At 40.1% G+C, this 22,952-nt stretch overlaps 1 protein-coding gene across 2 annotated transcripts; it reads left to right on the forward strand.

The window, feature by feature from the left end:
* The first annotated feature begins 47 nt into the window (after positions 1 to 47).
* GGNBP2 (gametogenetin binding protein 2) lies at positions 48 to 20,963 on the forward strand. 2 transcript variants are annotated; one of them, XM_075032979.1, is made up of 14 exons: positions 48 to 145; positions 1,229 to 1,356; positions 5,308 to 5,388; positions 8,078 to 8,331; positions 9,302 to 9,400; positions 12,603 to 12,716; positions 14,418 to 14,627; positions 15,646 to 15,820; positions 17,375 to 17,569; positions 18,250 to 18,400; positions 18,577 to 18,702; positions 18,784 to 18,935; positions 19,344 to 19,592; positions 20,315 to 20,963. In XM_075032979.1, exons 2-14 carry the CDS (start codon positions 1,264 to 1,266, stop codon positions 20,516 to 20,518), a joined length of 2,103 nt encoding a protein of 700 aa, XP_074889080.1. In that variant the 5' UTR covers positions 48 to 145; positions 1,229 to 1,263; the 3' UTR covers positions 20,519 to 20,963. The 2 variants fall into 2 exon arrangements, with proteins under 2 accessions (XP_074889080.1, XP_074889081.1); XM_075032980.1 differs by having other exon boundaries at positions 14,418 to 14,621.
* The last annotated feature ends 1,989 nt before the right edge of the window (positions 20,964 to 22,952 follow it).

The raw sequence follows: 22,952 nt of genomic DNA on the forward strand, positions 1-22,952 counted from the left end.
GGCGGGGCGGCCCGGGGCCGGGGCCACCGCCTGTGGGGAGGGCTCCGGGGAGGTGGGGGGAGAGGAAGGAGGCGGCTCTGTGGCGGAGCTCGGGGTGTCCGCCCGCCTGTCAGAGCGCCCGGGCCGCCGACTCGCGGAGGAGCCGGTAAAGGCCCCGAGGGGGGGGGTGGTGGTGGTGGTGGTGTGGGGGGGTGTATGTGTGTGAGGCGGCCGGTGGGCCGCAGGTACAAGGCAGCGGCCCCGGCGGGGCTTTGAGGGGAGGCGGGAGGAGAAGGGGAGAGGCCGGGAACCGACCCGCCGGCTGCCTCCGTTGGGGGCGGGGGGGGGTCGGTTGCCTCCCCGCCATCGCCGCCCCCCGGCTGGAGGCCGGGCGGGGTAGAAGGGAGGAAAGGGGTGGCTTTGCCCGCCGCGTCGCCCGGGCTGCAGCCCCCCGCACCCCACCCCAGCTCGCCTTCTTCTTCCCCGGTCCGCCCGAGGGAGGTGGCGGCGGCGGCGGCGGAGGGCCCGGGGGGCGCCCCCGATGCCGGGCTGGAGCTGGGGAGCGGGAGGACGGCGGGCCCTTTTCCCCGCCGTTGCGGCCCGGCGGCAGGTCGCCTGGGGAGCGAGGGGTGGGGGGGGAGAGACGGCTCCGCTTCGCAGGTGGAGCCCACCTCGCCCCGCCGCTGCTCCTCTCCCTCCCCAGCCGCCGCGGGGCGGGACGGGGGCGGCCGAGAGCCGCTAAACCCCGCTCCGGGCTGGGCGGGCGGGTCCCCCGCCGGCCTGTCTGGACCGGTGGTGGGTGGGCAGGCGAGGAGGAGAGGGTTGAGGGGGGAGGAACGGCCCGCAGCGCGGCGGGCTCCATCCCCCGCCGGCCTCCATCCCCCGCCGGCCTCCTTCGGCTTTCCTCCCCCGGGTGTGCCCGGCGGAGGGCCGGGTGCGCTCCTCCCCGCCTTCCCCTCCCTTTCTTCCATGTTATGTCGCATTTCCCAGCCTGCCCACTTCTCCCGTTCCCGGCCCGTAGTCTGTCTCTCTTTCTTTTTCTTTTTTTTTTTTTTTTTTTTTTTGAGTCCTTTCCAAGGCTGAAGCGGCGGGCAGGCTGAGCCGCCCGGGCGTGGGTTGGGCGGCGGGGCCAGAGCTCGGCGTGGTGAATCAGGCGATGGGGTAAAGCAGGCTTGTTTCCCGGTGCTGGTGAAAGTGTGCCGGGGAAGCGCGGCGGGTATTTACCTCCCCCGGGTTTGGCTGCTCGCAGGCTGGAGCTGGGAGGAAGCAGTAACAGCAGCAGAGATGGCGCGGCTGGTTGCAGTTTGCCGAGACGGGGAGGAGGAATTCCCTTTCGAGAAGAGGCAGATTCCCCTCTACATCGATGACACCCTCACGGTGAGTGCCTGCGCCCCGCCGAGCACCCGGTGTCCCTGCAGCCTCCCGCTTGCAACGTGTGCGGGCGGTGTGTTGCAATTCCCAGGCGAGGCCTTTTTCTCTGGACGGGCCTCCTAGGCTCCTCCTTTGCTCCTGCAGCGTTAATCTTTGGGACTTTGCAACAGTTCGGGTTAACAGCGCTTAATGTGGCAACTTTTTTATCTGATTCCCGGCTCTAAAAACATGCAAACCGCATAATAAGAAAGTTATCGCTGTACTGGGGCCTGCGCATAACTTGTTTTCAAGTGACAAGCATGTCTCAAGCCCAAATGTGGAGCAGAGCCGTTTTTCAGTGAGTAAGGAAGGGAGCCATATTAAGGTTTAAAACCCAGGTTTACAACTAGGTAATTTATCATGCTCTTAAATAGGCAAGGAAAGGCTATAGGTGTTTTCGAAAGCTTTGTCTTAAAGTAAGGGTTATCCAGCCTGTAATAATGTGCTGCTATGTCTACAGTAACAAATCTGGGAGAGTTTCTATTTCAACATGTTATTCTGAATTGAAAAACATGGGGGGTGGGGTGGGGTGCCATTTCCAGAAGATTCAGTGGAAAAATGAACTAAATGCAGCTTGGAGGCTCTCTCGTTTCTCTTCTCTTCCTCATGTGTTTAGAGGAAGGCTCAGAAATTGCATCGTAGGTGAACACTGAGCAAATGGAAAAAAAATTCTCTAACTAGCCAGTTGTTTTAATTCTTAAGGTGTGAAAATGTTGGGTTGAAAATAAAATTAGACTTAGTGTAATTGGGTATCTTAGTTATTCGTTTTTGATTTCTGTTGCTGTCAGTATGTGACAGTGACTGCTCTTACTTTACATGGCATAAAATGTATGTGCTTTAAATTCCTAATCTCGTGTTTTAGTATGGGAGAATGCCTGACTTGCATCAGCTAACTTGAGCAACTTTGTAATGTAATTCCTTCCATCTTCCACAGCAAAACAATTGGGTATCTTCAGACAGTCTCTTAACCCTCCGTCCCACTGTTAAAGATTATCTATCTCAATCCCATCTGGTTTTGCTAGGTTTGAAGAAAGGGTCTTCACTGTATTTTAGTTTTGATCGTTTTAAATGATGGCGTATTATTAATTTACCAAATATCATCAATATTTTTTGGCTTTACGTAGTCTGTCATCTCTGGTTAACTGTGCTTATACATTAGGCAAAGTTTCCCCTTAAGTTGTCCAAAGCAATATCTAGCTCTCCTAGAGTGGTTGATTACCTGGAAAACCCAGCACTGTGCAGTAATAATGTAAGTTTGGGGGTTTTTGATGTCTTGGCCACGCCTTGAAAGTTACTTTGCTCCTCCATTCCCCATGTAGTTTTAAGATCTTGGATTTCTTGCGGGTTTGGTTTGGCTTTTTTAATTTAATTTTATTTTTTTTCCCTGGTAAAAAATACTCATTAGATTGTGTCAAGTAGAAGATTTACCATGCTCTTGTTACCTTTGTTGTGTTTAATAGCTTGAGAAAGAGAGAGTGAAAATTTGGCTATACCACACATCAGGTAGATGACTTCAATTGACCTAAAATTCCATTTGTGGTTTAGTTCCAGAATTTAACACCAGGCCCAAACTTTGTGCAATTGCATTGTGTTGTTGCTATCCTACTTTTTACACCAGAGGCGAGGCCAGCCATACTCATGATTGAAGAGGTTCCTATAGCTGTAAATCAGTTTTGTATCCATCTGGATGAAAGGCATTTTTGCAAGTGCAAGTCATCCTCACCATGAAGATAATCTTATCTCAGGTCCTTTTTTTTTTTTTTTTCTCTCTCCATTCTGTTACTGTTGTTACAAAGTACTCAGATTTCTAGGTGGTTTCTGGAGGCTTTTATTAAATAAATCTGCAGAAGCAAGTGAATGAACTCTTATCGTCCTTGTCTCAGTCTCCCATAATTTATGTTTTAAATTCTTAATAAGAGGTATTGCAAGGCATGCAGTTGTCTTTGAAACATATTTTTACATCTGCAGCAGCATCTCTAAAAAATAGTGGTGTTTATTGATAGTAACTGGCTTCTGTTGACCTCTTTTAAAACTCAAATTTTAAAAATAACGGGACTACTTCATTTCTGTTCGTCAGCTGGAAGACTTAATCTGTGCCTTAAATCTAGAAATAGCGAATCGGTGATTGCAAATTAGTGAATGAATGGCCTATAATGCTCTTAAGCTTGCAACGTTGCTTTGTAGTAGCATAGAAAGCTGTTTAAGGTGCAATATGATGCTGCTCTTCTAAACGAATTGTTCACTATCACACTTTTCTGTTTCTTACAGCTCAACTAGAAATTAAAGGAAGTTTAAATATTTAACCCTTTTCATTTCTTAAGCAGCTCTTATGATTTCTAGAAGGCATTCTGTTTGATGTGGTATTACGGGAATTTTGTCTTCCAGTTCAGGGTGTGATGGTGGTTGATGTTTAACCACTTAATAAAATCTCATCAGACACATGAATTAATATATTCTTTGATAATTTCACTCTGTTGTACAAAACACCTAAGGGTGTTGTCTGATAGTGGGAGATGAAGGTGAGGGGGAAAAAATATGCAGATTTATCTCTTCTCTCTGCTATTAGCAGATAGAGCTTTTACTTTTGCATGTAGCTCATTTCCCACAGAAACATCAAATTAGCAATGTAGGAAACCTGTAATTCTGCAGCAAAAACTTGTGCTGCTGCTTAGTGTGTATGGGTTGGGTGCAAGGGCATCTGGAAAAAAATGCATGAGAGGTCAAAATTAGCACTGACTGTGGCACTGTTCTGCACAAAGATAAGGCAGCTGTGCTAATGTTCCAATTCTAGCACATGTGAGATCAAAATATTGCCTTGCTTTCTGGCCTTGGAGATTAGATGTTTAGTTTGGAGCAATGTTGAGTGCCTGTAGAAGTAAATGTCTGAGTTCTCTGGAGACAGTGTCAGCAATTACAAAGACAGTAGGGAATTCTGTGTTTACTGGACAATTGAGGGAAGGTAGAGGGAGGAAAAAGGATGAATTGGACAATATATTTGGTGTTGATTGGTATTAGAGTTATTAACCAAAGTTTGTTATTTTGTCTTTCAGATTTTAAAGTGAACTTTCAGTAGTCATATTGATAAATTCTATATTTCTCAGTCTGGACAAAGAAGATCAACTAAGCCAGCCTTTACACATTTTTCTAGTTGGTTTCATTTTTCTCCATGGTTGTAAAGTTGGATTTTTGACTGAAAATTATCATACTGATTTTCGCCTTGCTCCCCCCGCCAAGAAATTGCCCTCTTTGTTGCTCAGTAATTTGAAAATAAATGTTATTAATTACTTAGGAGTAATCACATTGTTCTGTAGGCTTAATATTTTACTTTGAGCCTCTTGGGAGTTGCAGCTGCAATCATACAAAACAAAGTATACCTTGGAGTACCTTGTTGGGTTAATATGGTTTTAAATTAGCCTTTGAAGGAGTGGACTCAGTCATTAAACTGTTGTGACTGTTTCTTCATAGCTTTACAAATTGAGTTTGGCTGTTGAATCAATTTGGATCTCAGTGTGTTGAAGTACAATATTTTTTAAAAAAATGAAACAGGGTCTCAAGTCATGGAGATAGTGTAATATAAATCATGATGTTCCATTTAGCAGCTTTTGCTTTCTCTGTAACAGCTATTGAAGAGTTGCCATTTATAAACTGCATCTAGAACATTGTATTAGTAAAACATTTAGTTACTTTGCTGAAACATTCACCATCTTAAACTGTTACTTTTATCCTTTCCCATACACTATCTTAAACCGTTACTTTTTTCCTTTCCCAAGCTTCCAATAGTTATGTGAAAAGAATGAGCATTTAACAATTTCTGTGTCATTTCCCCCAAGAAAGTAAACTAATGCTCTGTGCTCTGTGTTTGACTTTTTTCTGAAGGCTGTTTTTTTTTTCTTTTTTTTTTTCTTCTCTCTCATATAGATGGTGATGGAATTTCCTGATAATGTGCTAAACCTTGATGGACATCAGAATAACAGTGCACAATTAAAACAGTTCATTCAGGTAAATACATCCTTCGTTTTTTTAAGAAGGCAACATATCAGATCCTGCTTTCCTTAGATTTGTGCTTTTGCTTCTGTAGGAGGTTGTCACTCCTGGAGTGACTTAAAAGACACGTCAGCACCTATATGCAATTATGTATTGGTACCAAAGTACGCCGGGTACGTTTGTTTTCTGTATTTCCCAGCATTTATACATTGTTGTCTTATCAGGAGGCAAGTGCTGCATATCTAGTTAGAATTGAAAACCTGTAAAAATAATGCATCTTCTGGTCACTGCCAGTTTATATGTAATGGAAACTACAGTTTCTAAATACGTTTTGATTTTTTTTTCTAAATACTTTTGAACTGCTTTTTCAAGTGGAAGTGTGCATTGCTTAAGGTCAAGTTCTTATGATGAGTACCATACCAAGATAGAGTTAATGTGCCAGTTTATAGATTATATATAGTTGAGTAGTGAGAGATGGTTTTGTGATACCTCTGAAGCTTTAATGGTAGAAACTTATTTTCTAACACTCTTGCAAATAACCGTAGCATTGTAACACCTGTAGCAACTAAAAAATTGTGCCGCTTGATGTCCAAAGGAACAGGCCAGTTTGCTGATATGCACCTTGGGCTTCTTCACTTGTGATTTGACAGCAGCAGTTCAGGAATGTGCTCCATATAAAGCACGGCTGTGTTGTGAAAATAGCTCATTCCTGCTGTTGCCGTGACTAGTACTATTAATTACAGGAAAGAGGATTATTGCAGAATGATGCAACTTGTCAGGTTATTTAATGTGCCTGTCTTTAAGAGCACAAACCTTATATGTTACCTGATAATAGCTTTACTTTTCATAACATGTATTACATCTAATCAGCTGAAAATATTTTCCCTTTTCAATTGATATATTTACACGTTCCATTGGGTTGATTAGTTTTGCTATGTTGTATGGTCTTTTCTTTCTTTCTCCAGAAGTTGTGTCAAGTCATTTCTACATTAGGAGTGTTTAAGTGGTGGGATATGACAATAATACAGAAAATACTATTGTGGCAAAACATTTCCTGCATAGATAAAACTATGCTAATTACAAAGCTGTACTTTGTATAACCGGGGGAAAATGATGCTCACAATTAATACACTGACAGGACTCTGCTTTTACAGATGGTGTTGGAAAGTGCCTGTAGTGCTGATATGATGTGTTGGTTGGTGTGTGAGGAAGGGACTCTCTCTCCTGCATAGCTGTGCTAGTGGCAGTTCAGTGTTAATGAAGTCCAAGCCAGTAATTTAGCAGTTAGAAGAAGAAATAGAAGGGTATGTGCTTTGTGTGTGTGTGTGTGTGTGTGTGTGTGTGCGCGCACCTGGGTGTGTTTGACAGAGGAACCAGAAGCTCCTAAAATTGTTTATTGATGTAAGAAATATTAGAATGTTTTCTCTTTAATGTTCTATTATTAGCACACATTGAGTGTTCACTACTGAAGTCAAACATTTCACCCTGAATAGTAATGTGAGTTTTTTTTTTAATTTCAGGTATTAGAATTGTAATGGGAAATGCCATTTAGCCTTCCAGGAAAAATATTGCTAAATTGTCTTGGTCTTGTCAGAACAAGTTTGTTCTAAATGAGATTTCCATATATGCTAATGAGTGTCCAGGAATTTCTATGTGCCAAATATAGAATTGAGTGTGAGTAGAAGATGGAAACTTGCAGAGTTGTATGTGAGACCCTTTACTAAAACATTGGTGCTGAGGTGGAGGAAAAAGGGTTTCCTGATAAGGACTGGGAGGTATGCCATTTGTTCAGAAGCAGCATGTGCTGCTTTGAGTGGGAGATTTGAGTGGTGGGAGAAGGGAACATGAAGAGGAGAAAAATATTAGCTTACTTTCAGAGGGCGGATAGTAAGACTTGAACCAGAATTGCTCCTATGATATTAGCAGGTGTGGTTTTGTTCATACAGCAAGTATTTTAAGTGATCTACAGTAAGACAGTGACCTGAAGCTCTGAGCTCTGCATGCAGTTTCCACAAGTATATTTTGATAAGGAAATACTATTGAAGGTTGTCCTGGTTTCGGCTGGGATAGAGTTAATTTTCTTTCTAGTAGCTGGTATAGTGTTATGTTTTGGATTCAATATGAGAAGAATGTTGATAACACACTGATGTTTTCAGTTGTTGATGGGTAGTGTTTATACTAAGTCAAGGATTTTTCAGCTTCTCATGCCCAGCCAGCAAGAAGGCTGGAGAGGCCCAAGAAATTGGGAGGGGACACAGCCAGGGCAGCTGACCCAAACTGGCCAAAGGGATATTCCATACCATGTAATGTCATGCCCAGTATATAAACTGGGGGGAGTTGGCCTGGGGGGGTTCGCTGCTCAGGAACTAACTGGGCATTGGTCAGCGAGTGGTGAGCAATTGCATTGTGCATCACTTGTATATTCCAATTCTTTTATTATTGTTGTCATTTTATTATTATTACTATCGTTATTGGTTTCTTCCTTTCTGTTCTGTTAAGCTGTTCTTACCTCAATGCATGAGTTTTACCTTTTTCCTTCCAATTCTCTCCCCCATCCCACTGGGTGGGGGGAAGTGAGTGAGGGAGCAACTGCGTGGTGCTTGCTGGGTTTAAACCACGACAAAGGCAAAGAAATCTTCAACAGTTTAAGATGTGTTTTTCTTTTTTTTTTTTTTTAATTATATCATTTATTGTTCTTTTTTAGAGGCATAGCATGCTTAAACAGCAGGATCTAAATATCGCCATGATGGTGACATCTCGTGAAGTTTTGAGTGCACTTTCTCAGCTGGTCCCGTGTGTTGGCTGTCGTCGTAGTGTGGAACGTCTATTTTCTCAGCTTGTTGAGTCTGGAAATCCAGCACTTGAGCCACTAACAGTAGGGCCAAAGGGGGTTCTTTCTGTAACTCGAAGCTGTATGACTGATGCAAAGAAGCTTTATACACTGTTTTATGTGCATGGGTAAGTGTCTTAGATTGCTCCGATTCTTCTTATCTGGGGAAAAGGAAAGCTAGCTTCTGTGCATTTGACTTTGCAGCTTTCTTGGTGATACTAAATTGTTGCAAGTTTGAATCTTATAGTACATACTTGTCTTTTACAGCCATGTTAAACTAGTTATTGCCTGAACTGGGAAAAAACAAACCCCAAACACCTAATCTTTCATATCATCAGTTGCAATGCCATGATTGCAATTGAAAGATACCAATATTAAAATGTTTAGTCATTAATCTGAAATAGGCACTGTGGGTTTTTATGATCTCTGGAAGAAGAGTGTTTCTTCACCCCACTACTTTGCATGTAAAAAATAAAATTATAAAAAAAAATTAACTAACTGCCCCCCCCCCCCCCAACTTTCTACTTTGCTTAGAAAGGTAACACTGAGAAAGTGAAACCTTCTGGGTTTGGCTAGCACAATAAATAGCCTCAGTCTTGGTGCCATTTGTTTCTCAGCTGTCAGCAGACCAAACAGTGACTGCTCACCACAGTGTGCCTTTGCCTTACAGTTGGCTTCAGCTCATTCTAATTCTTGCTTCAGTTAGAAGCCAGTGACAAGTAGGAAAAGTTAGTGCAGAGCTGGGGGTATTGAGATTTGGAGGGTGAGGTAGTGTAACTTGATAAAGTGGTCGTAGTTGCTCCTGACACTTTTGAAATAGGTGCCATTGCTCGAGGTCTGTAACTTACAAAGTTATGCAATAGCTTTTTAGATGTGGGCTATCTTTATCTTGCTTGCTAGGATTTGTCTGGAAAATCTATGCTGTATTTTCCTTTCGTACTGCAAGATTGTATGTCATAACAATTAAAAATGGGGGACAGGAAGAAAGTTTTAATGTTCATTAGCATACTTGTTTCTAATACATGAGCTGAATCAATCCCTTTAAAATTTCTCTGGATAACCATGCTTTAAGAATACTAAGTTACATTTTTTCCATAGGTCCAAACTGAATGATATGATTGATGCAATTCCCAAAAGTAAGAAGAACAAGAGATGTCAGTTACACTCCCTGGACACACACAAACCAAAACCTTTGGGGTAAGTTTGTGTTTAACATGCACAATTCAATCTAAAATATTTTAAGGAACCAAACTATTGATACTAATTTATTTTTAAGCCTTGAGATCAATTCTTAGGCTGTTGTCTGTTTGCCAGAGGAGTAATCTCCAAGCTGTTTGGATTATAGGAGACCCAAGTAATTGTGCGGGAGTGGGACAGAGGCACCCAGGAGTTTTGGGCAGTGTGTGTTGTAAGGCATGAGCCTTTCTCCATGGGTTTTCATAAGAAGGTAGTTAGCCCTTTTTTGTGCAGTAAAAGTGACAGTCTCATCAGTAGGATGTTTAATACTTTCCCCAATGCCCTTGTTCACGCTTTATTGACTGGACAAAACTAGCGCTATCAGGTCTTCTGCCCTCCCAACATAAGATCCGTACTCCTTCCTCAGTGAGAGAGTTGTTCCTCTGCCCTTTGTCAGAGCTCTCTAAGGCAACTGGTGATGCTTTCATATAAAGTTTAAGGCTACGATATGGAATCAGCTGTTTCCCAAAACATGCTTGTTAGTTCTAGCTGTTCCATTTTTGCTTCTTGGCTTTTGGGTCTTTTACTTGGTGGTGGGATATCTTGTTTGTTTGTGAGGGTTTTTTTGTATAAAAACATCCCATGTTTAATTTCAAAACCAGTTGCCAAAATGCAACTTGGCCACTACAAACCAGTGCTCTCTGATGTGCTTTTCATATCTCGTCTGACATACTTGGAATGTAGTCTGCTCAGGTCATGGATGGCTTCTGCATTGTGATATAAACAATGCTGTAGAAGGACAAACTGGTTTTTGTGCTCTGCACCAAAATGATTGATCAGCAGTTTTTCTCACATTGAGGTGAAAGGGTACGTGCTAAACAAATATACATAATTTTGCTTGGGATTATTAAAAATGCCATGCACAACTGTTAATAAAAGGCTTTATTGTGGTTGGGCCGCAGGGTTAAAACTAAAACTCTGTAAAATGTATTTTCTCAAAATGGGATAGCATGTTTTGAATACACCAGTGAAAAAGATGGATATATGCCTCTGTGTCTTGAAGTTGAAATCGTTTATTCCAGCTAGTTAACAAGAAAAACACTCCCTATAAATCTGTTGCGGCTTTCGGGGGGGGGGGGAGGTGTCTTGTTTGTGGGGTGTTTTTGTTGAGTTTTTGGGTTTTTTTATATGATGACCAATAAATTAGTCTAATATGCTTAGTTGGAGTGTCCAGGACCTTTTTCAGTCAGTTGTGTTCTGCTTCTGGTTAAGCATAAAACCTGTGAAAGCTTGATCGTGGTTTCCAATTACAGGACATGTATTTTTCTATGCAGACTTGAGTCTCTCTGGGTTTAGATAAATCCCCTGAGATGCTAGGAATGTGGAATTTGACACTTGATTTTTACTTGTGCTGCTTGAGGATAGTGGTAGCTAATCATTATCTCCTATTATATTTTGGTTATAGGCCATTCATATAATTAGTTTAAACCTTATGTTACACAAGTAAAAGGTGATAGGGGTATATTTTTTTTTAAATACGGCAAATTCAAAGCATTATGAAGGTGTTAATTTTTTTTTTTTTGCTTTGTTTTTAGTAAGATTAATCTTTTCTGTGTAAGAACATATATCATGGAACCTGCACTTACCATTTTGGCAAGGCAGAACAATTCTGAAAATGAATGAATAGAGAGAAAAATGCTGCCTTTATTTCTTCAATTCATGCTGGAATAAATCCCCTTAGTATTTTGAATGCTGGCAGGTTAATAGGGAATATGTGGAAGAGCAGTATTTTAATATACTGCAAGTAAAGCTTTCAGCTTTATCTGATAACATGGCTTGTGGACAATCAGTGTAGTTTGCTAAAGAAACATGGCTTGCACTCTGCTTGCTCAGTCGATACCCATTTGTTATGCTACAGAAGTGATCAGGGTGTATCAGTACTGATACTTCTCCAAATAAATCTGCTGCCTTGAGTGGAAGCAAATATGCTAACAGCCTAGACGTGAAGGTGTCGAATAGAATTGTCTTACAGAACAAATTTTATTTGTCAAGGTAGAGCTTCTGCTTGACTTCAGTACGAGAAACTTCTTCAGATGAGTTGCATCTGCTAGGCATTTTATACGCACAAAAAAGGCTTTGAGTTGTAATTGTGTGTTTAATTATACAAGTTACGTAACTAGCTAATACCGCTTGAGAGTTACTTGACGTCCTCAGTTTCAGTGTGCCTATTTTATGGCTACTTCGTTCCGTTTGGGGCTAAGGAGCATTTTAACCTCTCATAAATGCAGGCCATATGATCTGACAAACTAGATAATAGCATACATAAATGCTCTTGAGGAGCTAATTATTAAATAGGGGTGCTTCTTCCCCCATTTTCCTGCTCTGTTGTATCCATACATGAGCTTAAACAGAAATGACCGTTCTGATAAAACATCAAGTGTACACAAGCCTGTAAGTACGCGTGACTTGCTATTTGAAGTTTGTTCTTTGCTCTATAAGTGTACTTTTAGCATATCCAAGTGTGTGTTGTGAAGTGTTTTGTTTTTTTTTAACAAGTTTTGGAAATTTAATGTAGGGTGTTTTATGGTTTCTCATGGTGGTAGATGTGTGGAAATTTGGGGGTTTTGTTTTGCTTTTTTCTTTGGGTGTTTGTTTTGTTCTGTTTTTTTTTAGTAACCTGTCTTATGAAATTTAATTTGCCAGAAGTATTAAAACTTGTATATGTTTATACTTAAGGTAATATTCTGAAAAATTACTACTGGCTTTCATCTGTAACTTTAAAAGTCATTATGAATCTGGGTTTATAAACACAGACAGCAAAATTTGTACCTCATGTCTGACCCTAGCTTTACTGGAAGTTAAGGCTTAGCCTATGCAGGATTCAAAGTAAATTAAGGAACACGGTAGCATTTTCATAGCATTTGTTTAGGAAAAATAGCTAGTTTGTAACATATATGGTATAGGTTTAAAAAAATGTCTTTTAATGCTATGCGACAGTGAAGGGAGCAGTAGCACACTCAGTACAGAGAAATTAAGTGCAGATAAGAAAAATAGTGAAGACAGCAGGAAGGAGGAGAGCAAGTGTAGCATCACTTTCCACTATGGACCTTTCCAGGGAGCAGTCAGGTAAACTAATGCTGCTTTATTTCGCTTCTTTTCTAAACCCCTAACAGGATAATGTACAGTCTTTTGTTTCATATGGGTTTTTTTGGTTTTTTTGCAGGGGTTGTTGGATGGATGTGTGGGAGCTCATGTCCCAGGAATGCAGGGATGAAGTAGTTTTAATTGATTCTAGTTGTCTTTTAGAAACATTAGAAACCTATCTACGAAAACACAGGTATGTTAAAAGAACAAAGACACACCTTCATTTTGAGGAGTACATGCTGCATTTTTTTTGTGCATTGAAACATATGTAGAGTTCACACAATGTTTAAAAGTGTAGGGGATTCTTCTGATACTCTTCTAAAACTTAAGATCTAAGTTTCATGGTGATAGAGAACCTTGCCAGATCACATTGTAACAGCTGATGTGACTAAGTTGTTGAAATATTCTTTATGGTTTACCTGTTGTTCTGGGTTATGGTAGGGGAAATGCGGAGACCTCAGATGAAGTCATAGCTACTTGTTAATTTTTTGGGGTTAGGTTTAAATTATGACTTACAATTTGATGTATTAAAACTGTGTATATTCTTTCACTCTTTCCTAATCAGCCTACTCTGTTTGGGACTATGCCTTCTTCTAGGCTTTTGGGGAGTATGTGCAATTTCAAAATAATGTAAACTAATAGAAGGAGATTTTAGGCTTGGTGTTGCTTGTAAATCACTGTTTTGAAACGGTTGTTTATGACTAAGTAGTGCTAGTGCTATTAGGTCTCTCTTGCAGGGAAAAAATAGGCCGCTAAATTTTTGTTGCATGTGTATGGTAGCTACCATGCTGATTAAAAAGTTTTAATTTCCAGCAGTCTCAAGGTTCTGATATAAACTGTGGGGGCACAGATGGGTGCGGGGGGGGTGGTGGTGGTGGTGGTGTGGGAATAACACTTTGGAAACAAAATACCTTTAATCTCCTGTGACATTAAACATGGTGTTGGCAGCGTTCCTGATGCTAACCTGCAATAATATTACTGTTTTCTTTCCTTTCACCACAGAAAATAGCCAGTTATCATAGTTCTATCAAACATCAAAATATGTTTGACTTAGTGTTGTCAAGTGACTGGACAAACTAGGAAAGGGAAAAACACCATCCAGAGATGGCATGAAGAGCCAGCTTTTCAAGCTGAAAGCTGAAATGTGAGCAGCTTGTCTGACTTGCATTTTTAGAATAATACAGCAAGAGGTTTTGTAGCTTCTTGAAGATTACCTTTATAAAATAGAATAAGCTTAATTTGGTTGTATTTTAATTGTAACAGACTTCATAACTATACTCTTCTCGTATTAGTTATCCGAGTTATCACATGTTTAAATTGAATACGTAGTGTTATAAATAAACCTTGTTTAGCTATCTGTGCAGTAATCTAATAATTCAAAATATGTTTAAAGGTGCTTGTAGTGGCAACATGGCTCTTATACAGTAGGCAACAGAGGAAACTTTTCTTGCTGCTTATCACTCACTTGAGTATACTTTAAATAATTGCTATAAAGTAACTTGGAGTGTGTTACTTGAGAGGAATTTTGTCCTGGCTTGTACTAATGATTCAGTTTGTTCACTATTAGATTTCTGATCTTTGAACAACTATGGAATTGCATATCCATATAGGAATTTCTTCATATTAACAATTAGCTTGATCTATGCCTTGGAGCATGAAAGTTGATATCCAGACTGGTAATATATGACAGGTAGTATAATACATATAGTAAACTTCCATGGCTTACAGCCAAAGTCTTAGTATTTTACCTTTTGAAGTAACACAAACCTTATGTGACCTAGTTTAAATATAGCATGCACTATTAAATAGCTCCGTATATTGTAACTTAGGCTAAGCGGGTCTAAATTTCTGCTTGAATAAGAATTCAGTTCTGTTATGTTCTGTTTTAACACAGGTTTTGCACTGACTGCAAAAATAAAGTACTTCGGGCATACAATATTCTTATTGGTGAGCTAGACTGCAGCAAAGAAAAGGGCTACTGCGCTGCACTTTACGAGGGTTTGCGTTGCTGTCCCCATGAACGTCATATACATGTATGCTGTGAAACAGATTTCATCGCACACCTATTGGGTCGAGCTGAACCAGAGTTCGCAGGAGGGTATGAGTATGTAATTTGCTAGAGTGGGCTATCTAGCGCTTTGCTTCTTTATTTTATTATTGAATGTATTTTGCAAAAGTGATTTTTGCCTCCTTGCTGCCTAATAAACTTCTGAATGTAAATATTCATATTGAAGTAGACTTTCAAGACAGTGCTTCAGAGTAGCGAAGATTTCATATGTGCTTTTGACTTTCAAGTGCATTTAACTCTGAAGGCAAGACTGAAAGAAATTGCCAAACGTCTTCTAGTTCATTTGTTCACTCCCTAGGGCTGCCTGCTTTTCCATTGAGGTGTTTGAAATATGCGAAATAGAAAGAGAACTTTGGTTGGCAGTTCTACCAAATGCCAAGCGTTCAATTTAGTTTTGTAGCCATTTGTATGTTACAGTAATTTCTGAACCTGTTTTAGCATCTTAAAATCTTCCAGTGAAAAATACAATTCTGAGCTCAATATCTTTAAAGCTCATTCGTGACTGTTTGATCAGGAGGATAAATCCTTTTGTAATGATTTTTCCTTAATAGGTGATAGATACAGATTAATATTGAAATATTCTTACATTGTATGGTAAGTAATGTATAAACTTCTATGTGTGTTTATTCAGCTTCAGTTAACTGACACATAAATGTCTAGGAAGCTGAAATATTTGCTATGTAAACTAAACACAAATTCTAGGAAACAAAAGAAAGGCTGCATCTCTTTGGCATTAAAACTCTGCTGATCCCTCCTAGTAGGAGCAAGCAGAGACCGATAGGGCAACACCTTCAGAAGCCACAGGTTGGAAGGCAAAGTGCAGCTTAACAGTGCCATGCACAGATCAATGTGTCAGGAATGTAGTGGTGGTTTTGACCTGGTCCTTTCTATTTTGCATCCGCATGCAGCACAGCAGAACTCTATTTAAAAAGCTGTTCGTGCAAACATATCTTCAGCTGTACATAAAGAAAATACGTCATTGGACTGCTTTGATCTCTTGGTAGACTTCCAGCTACTTTAACCATGCTATACTTTGGTTCAACTCTTCCTTTAGACGAAGAGAAAGGCATGCTAAGACAATAGACATAGCCCAAGAAGAAGTTTTGACCTGCCTGGGTATTCATCTTTATGAAAGATTGCACCGAATCTGGCAAAAGTTGCGGGCTGAGGAACAAACGTGGCAGATGCTTTTTTACCTAGGTGTTGATGCTTTACGCAAAAGCTTTGAGGTAAAAATCAAATTTTATCTAACTTTTATTTGAATTGCTATAGTAACTGTGTGTGTTTTCACTAAAATTATTTTTCTGCTTTCTACTAACGTTGAGCTGGAAGGAGCTTCAAGGGTGTTGCATTCAATCCCTTGTTCACTGCAGGCAACAGTTGTGTAATATCAATGTGTAGCACAACTGAGTTGCATTCCAATGTGAAGTCTACTGGAACATAAAAGATTGAGGCTTGCTTTTACTTTCCAAGCTGCACGTTACAGTACACTGGATCTTCTGTGTTTTTAATTCACGGTGAAGGTATTTCTACCTGATAGCATTTAAAGTAGCTCTGGCTACAACAGTTTTTATTTGACTTATTAGTAAAAATGGAGGGCGTGCTTTTGAATTACAAACACAACAGCTAACTCTTGCATTCAGTGTGTTCCAAGTGCACTCTGTAATTCTGTGGGATCTTGAACTTCAGACAGAACTCAGTGCGGTTCCTTTAATGTATGCCAATAGTATGCTTCCCCTTTGGTATGATATATATCTTTTTTATTATTTTTATCTTTCATTCATAATGAGTGTTCTCTCTAAAAACTTCTAAAATGTCAGAGGAGGGAGGAGGAACAAAATCATGATCTTTGGGACGGATCATAGTGGAACCCTAATCTAGTTAGTTCTTGGAGGTGTTTAGAAGTAATTTTTTTAAAGACTTGCAATGCTATGGAAGTTGCATTGGACTGGGTACACTGTGGCGTTTTTGTCAGGTTTTGTCTTGGTGGTTTTTTAATCTAGTAAAGTATGGTTTTGAAAATTCATTGACACTGTAAAACCTCGGGTAGTTATACTGGTATGCAAGGTTGGCTATGAATCTGAAATACGGAACTGTTGTATTTTTATATTGGGTCCTTTTTGAAGGTGAGTGGGAATGATGATGTCTCATTTTGGCTTAAGGAGTTCCCAGAGTGATCTGGGAAAAAAACCCCTGAAACCCATGAATTTATTTTTACCTCTGTAGGAGCACTGATCCAGAAGAGTTTACTAGTTTAACTATATTCTTGTAACTTTGTATGTAGATGTGCCATTATGATATTTGTTCTAAATTTAATATTAAGGAACATACTTAGATATTTGCTATATTTCAAGGTACGTCTACACATCAAAATTGCACTGCCTAGAAAATCAGATTTTTCACTGGTTACCCTAGACAAAGAGCTGCAGGAATTCTATAGCAATAGTTCTAATGTTGTTTTTTGTGCTGCTGTGTTAAATAATCAGAGTATCTGCCATGTAAACAGATCCGAAAATGCGTTCAAGTCCACAACTTTTCACTGAAAATTGTGAATCTGGGCCATAAATTAAATGCAGTGTTCCCCCCCCATACATATATATTCTCCAGCAATCTAAATCTAGTGACTAAATCTGGATAGGCATTTTTCTTCTGTAGTCAATAGTTGTTTTGCTGTGGCTTTGTTATAAAAAGTACTTACCAGCTATTTTCCTCCTCCTTTTTGATAAATATAAAAGCTTGAATTGTGTTAACTTCTATAAATAGATCTAACCTCTTATAAACAGATGGCTGTGGAAAAAGTGCAGGGTATTAGTCGATTGGAACAGCTCTGTGAAGAATTTTCAGAAGAAGAAAGAGTGCGAGAGCTTAAACAAGAGAAGAAGCGCCAAAAACGAAAGAACAGACGGAAAAATAAGTGTGTGTGTGAGATCCCTACTCCTTTGCAAGCAACAGAAGAGAAGGAAATAAATCAAGCAAAGGTAGCTTGATTGATAGCTGTGGCTTTTTGCCAGCGTTAAATAGCTAGATTTCTAATTTGGTGTTTCATTCATCAGTTCACTGTTCAGTGTGAGAATTCTTGAGAGGTTTTTACTGTATTTCAGTTTTGGGAACTAGTTTTTGATGGCTAGTGGAACTCACTACTTTTTCAGATTAGTACAGTCTTTTTGTAAAGTAGTTGCCTGAAACTCCTTAGCTTTTGGGGGTTTGGGTTTGATGGATTTTTAAAAAAAAAAAAAAAATAAAAAACCCCCAAACCAAACAAAATCCTAAATCAAGGGGGTCAGGTTATGCTAGAATATTTTTCAACTATTGTTTCTTAAAGATCACTTAGAGTACAGGATTCAAATGCTAGTTGTAGACAATTACCGTTGAATTTTTGGAGAGGGGCAAGCTTTAGTTGACTAGGTTAGTTATTATTCTGCATCTCTTGACTGAACTTAATGGGCTAACTGCAGGTCATATTCTTGTGGGGAAAGAAGTTGGTTGGTTTTCTTTTTAGTTGTCTCATACTTCTGAAGAATTATAAGCAATGCTGTGGCTGTTATCAGTCACTGTCAGCTGGTTTTTCTTGTGGAAAGAGTATCCTTTATAAAGATGGCTGACTGAGCTATTTTCAGTACTTGCAAGTATTTTTTGGTTTTGTTTTTTTTTTCTTAAGGAAAATTCAAGCTTCACGGAAAGTAGTTGCAAAGCCTGTGGTAGCACTGAAGAAGCTAACAATTGTGTAGAAGTAATTGTTACTAATGAAAGCACTTCTTGCACCTGTCCTAGTAGTGGTACCCTATTAGGTTCACCTAAAATCAAGAAAGGTATGTTAAATGTCTTTATTTTTCATTTTTAAAAACATGTACCATTTATGGGGTAAACAGTGCTCAGCTGTTATTTTTTAAAATAACTTTTTTAAAGAATTCTCTCTTGTTAGGGGCATAACTGAAGAATATGCAACAGCTACTATAGATTACCGTAACTTTTCACTTTTTCTCAGGTTTATCTCCGCATTGTAATGGTAGCGATTGCGGCTATTCATCTAGCATGGAGGGCAGCGAAACAGGATCTCGAGAGGGATCAGATGTGGCCTGCACTGAAGGCATTTGCAACCATGATGAAAATGGTAGGTTTGGTAAGAATGCGATACTGGTTTGGTATCCACAAAACTTACGTATCTGAGAAGAAAATTCCCTGTCTTTTGCAGGAGATGATTCTTGTGTCCATCGCTGTGACGACAAAGAAGAGGATGGAGATAGCTGTGTGGAATGTTGGGCTAATTCGGAAGAGAATAACACAAAAGGCAAAAACAAAAAGAAGAAAAAGAAAAGTAAAACTTTGAAGTGTGAGAATGAACATGTAAGGAACATAACTATTCCAGAATGCTTATTTAAATGCACACATCTTAAAGTAGTTACAAAAGTATTTCAGATTTCAATTGTGACTAATGCTGTAAATGGGGTAACAAGGATCTTCTGTTACCTCTCCATCCAAGTGTTGAAATCGAGGTCCTTCCTAGAACAGGTTGTGGCGGAAGGAGTCTCTTCTCTCCTATGTTCCTAAGCATGTGCGCTTTTGCGCACTCTCAGTGAATTTCATGCCATTCCCCCCTTCCTCCCCAGGCACACACACTTGAAAAAACCCCATAAATCCTTGCTCTCTTTTTGAACTTTTTCCTTTCCTCTTTCCCTCCTGCTTCCATCTGTAACTGGAATGTTTCAGGTTTAACACTGCTCGTGGTTCATTACAGGCTATTTTCAATTGTAGATTCAGAAACTTGGAAGCTGTATGGCAGATCCAGGTAACAGAGAGACCTCAGGAAATATCATGCACACAGAGTTTCATCATGACAAGACCAAAGACACACATGCTGAAAGCTGCTGTAGCTCAGAAAAAAGTGGGCAGCAGTTGCCTTGGTTTGAGCATATGAAAAATGTGTCACAGTTTGCAGAACCTACAGAAGTGTCACTTGTTCCTGATACTGGAAAAGGTGCCAAGAGCTTAGTGGAACTCCTTGTAAGTAACCACTTTGAATTTTAGGTTGTAGCATACTGCTTTAAATTCTCAGGATTGAGGGTGGGGTTTAGAACTCAAATCCCACTGGAGAACAGTTACAAGAGAGAATGTAGCTGAACCTAAGATTCATAGCTTACTCTCCCAGTGTTTAGTTTGTTTGCTTTTGCGTGTTCTCTGTAAAGTATATAACTCGGATGCTTTGCAGAGGAGGAGGAATTGCCTGTCGCTGGAATGCAAGTGACAGAACTTGTATTATATGTATTCATTATCAAGGATTGCATTATTCCATAAAATGAAGCGTGCATTATTGCTGCCTTCATGCCTCAAATATTACTTCCCACTACAGGCTCATTGGACAACTTTCTTCTCTCTCCCTTTCCTTCCCTTCTCCTTCTCCCTGCTTTACATCCTTTTTTTTTTTCTTTTCTTTTTATTTTTTTTTAAACTCTAATAATAGCCATCCACTTTCAATGGAAACGTGCTAAGACTCTGAAGCTTCTTCTGGTAGATTTCATGACTGCCTAGGCTGCCTCTACACCCAAAAAAAAGCAGAGCATTGTATGTGAATCAAGTGACTGGATTAGCCAACTAAGCCTTGTGGTGTCGTGACATGAAAGCTATGTCTTTCTTCAGGGCAACTGTAGACAACATGTACAATTGCAAGACAGGTGTGCTGTGCAGGAATGACAATGCTTGACTTAAATGCCTGTTTTCATTCGTAGGATGAGTCTGAATGCACTTCTGATGAGGAAATCTTTATCTCACAAGATGAAATACAGTCCTTTATGGCAAACAACAAGTCTTTTTACAGCAATAGAGAACAATACCGACAGCATCTGAAGGAGAAATTTAATAAATACTGCCGCTTAAATGATCACAAGGGGCCCATTTGTAATGGTTGGTTGACAACGGCAGGAGCGAACTAAATACAATAAAGTAGCTCTATCTTTCACTGAAATTCTCAAGATGACTACTGCGCCTTCTCTTTCAAAAACTTAATTTAGTGACTTATGGCAAAATTTTATCTTAAATTAATGTGATTTTTTTTTTTCTTGTTTTTTTGGGGGAGGCTGGTGGAGGTGATTTCATTAATTTTGTTCTTTCTTCAGGCTTGTATCTTTAGTTGAGTAGCTGTGCAAGCCTCTCTTATAATTTAAGCCATCTCTTTTCATTAAATGTTTCTCTTACTGTGAGACTTACAAAAAGCAAACTAGTGGCAAAGTAATGTTGTACCTATAATTCTGTACAGAATGACAATGAGCTGAATATAAGATTTTACAAAGTAGACATCCATTTGCAAAATGTTTTGGATGTAATATGTTAAAGCGCAATGTGCAAAATTTAAATAAAGAATATTTATTAATATGCATAGTAAAAGTTGGTGTACACGCTTCTACTTTAAACGCTCCTTCCCAGCGGTCTGAATTCTTGCTGTTCAGGTGGACAGCTGTCGCTTCAGTCTGCGTAGCTTCACGGAGGTAGGTGTAAGGCGAGTAAACTTGCCTGAGAGAAGTACAGATGCTTCAGTGGCGCTCGTGAAAACCAGTCCGCCGGGCTGTGTGGTTAAGAGGTCTTCGAGTTACTGCCAAACAAGCGGGCTCCGTGATACTCCGGTTGTGTCAGCGTGGCACTGCACCCAACCTGGCTGGCGCTGCTCGGCATGGAGCGGCTGTTCCGCTTCCAGGATCTCGGATAACGTATCGATGTGGCACGGTGCTCTGCGGAGCTATCTGAGGTGTCTCTAAACAGCGTTGTGCTGTGTGGACGTACCATGTAAATCTTGACATTGCTGCTGTGCCCAAGGTCAGCACACTTAGTTTGGTGATGGTACCAAATTTGTTGTGAGCATGCAGCCTGTACCATTTTGGGGCCTTAATTTAGGTTTTCATCAAGACAATTACTGGTGCCAGTGAGTTAGGAGACAGCTGTGTGCATTTTCCTTCTCCCCTGGCAACGCAGACTTAAAGCTTCTGCATGAGCCCATCAGAATGTAATCAAACAAAAAGCAGGTTTTTCAACACACCTTCACGTTTTCTTGATGGAATAATGAGCTCTGTTCCAAGGACAGAACAGGAGTGCTTTTGCATAAATAGCCTTCCAGCCATATCTTGTTCTAGCAGATATGGTATCTAATGTCACGGCTTGTTTGTAAGAGGGTGATCAGACAAGCGGTGAAAATGTGGGGTGTGGGAAATTAAGAAAAAAGGAGTTTAAAACCTGGTACTAAATTGACAAGAGTGGAGGTGGGGTAACGGTTGTGTGCGGTAAGCATCGAAATTCAGCTGACATGAGCTGCCTTCTGTGGCGCTGACACCTGGAAGCTGGTGTGTATTGGTGTGTATCTAGAGACAGAGGCTATTCGTTGTACAAGTGCAACTTGAAAAATGTAGGAATTAAAAATTGTGTATGCAAATTGAAATGGAGAAACAAATGCTTTCATCACCATAAAAAAAGCCCCAAATAACTTTCATATTTAAAGGAGATTATACTCTGTTAATGCGCACCTCCACTTTGTTATTTTATAGCTGTTTTACAAAATCAGATGTAAAAAATATGTTCTTGAGTGAGCTTTAGCTCATGATTTTTTTCCAAGTTAACTGGTAATACTGATAAATAGTCCTTTTCGGTATTGGTTAAGATGCATTTACTGATTATTTCACTCAATTACAAAGCACAGAAGAAAACTATAAAGATATGAATGCTTTTTTATATGACAGTGCTTAGATTTTGGTAGCAGCTGCCACTAGAAGAAAATTCTGTTTTGGGGGAGAGTAGGCAGAATTACAGAATATCATTCCTAATTTCCTCATTTTTGTACTGTGGTCCCTTATTTTTTCCGATAGAGACAGGTTTGTTCTCTTGGCTTTGCTTCATGCTTCAGACCCATTATAAAGAGGCACTGTGCCTGGCGATGCTTAATTTGCCCAGGATTCTCACAAAGAACATGAGAGTTAATTCATTGTGAATAACGGAGAACAGATTTTTAACTGTGAAATTCAGCTTCATGAAAATGAACCTTCAGCTTCCTCTGAAGCAGCATGGGCTCTGTTGCATTTGCTATTGGCAGAAGGCTAATTTTAAAGATGGAAACGTCTTCCTTTTGCGATGTGAGGAAGGGGAGTCCTTATCGTGGTGGTTCTCTTTAATCAAATATAATCAAATACTCCCTTTGTCAGCTACAGGAGAAATGCAGTTAACTTCAAAGAGGGGAGCTGCTGGCTGCGCGCTGCTTGCGCATGCACAAGGAGCTGGTTCAGATGGGTAGTTGTCCTGGGTAATTGATGAAACCATCACTTTTAAGAGGAGTGTTTGTTGTTTTGTGCTTTACCAGCAGCTGAAATGGTGGGGGGAAAAAAGGAA

This window comes from Buteo buteo, chromosome 7 (genome assembly GCF_964188355.1).
Source record: "Buteo buteo chromosome 7, bButBut1.hap1.1, whole genome shotgun sequence".
Classification (NCBI taxonomy): domain Eukaryota; kingdom Metazoa; phylum Chordata; class Aves; order Accipitriformes; family Accipitridae; genus Buteo; species Buteo buteo.

Excerpts from the sequence above, each read along its gene's own strand:
- GGNBP2 (XM_075032979.1), top strand. The coding sequence starts at position 1,264 with ATGGCGCGGCTGGTTGCAGTTTGCCGAGACGGGGAGGAGGAATTCCCT. Across the intron at positions 17,570-18,249 it reads AGGAAATAAATCAAGCAAAG|GAAAATTCAAGCTTCACGGA; the intron begins GTAGCTTGATTG and ends TTTTTTCTTAAG. Across the intron at positions 18,401-18,576 it reads TTCACCTAAAATCAAGAAAG|GTTTATCTCCGCATTGTAAT; the intron begins GTATGTTAAATG and ends ACTTTTTCTCAG.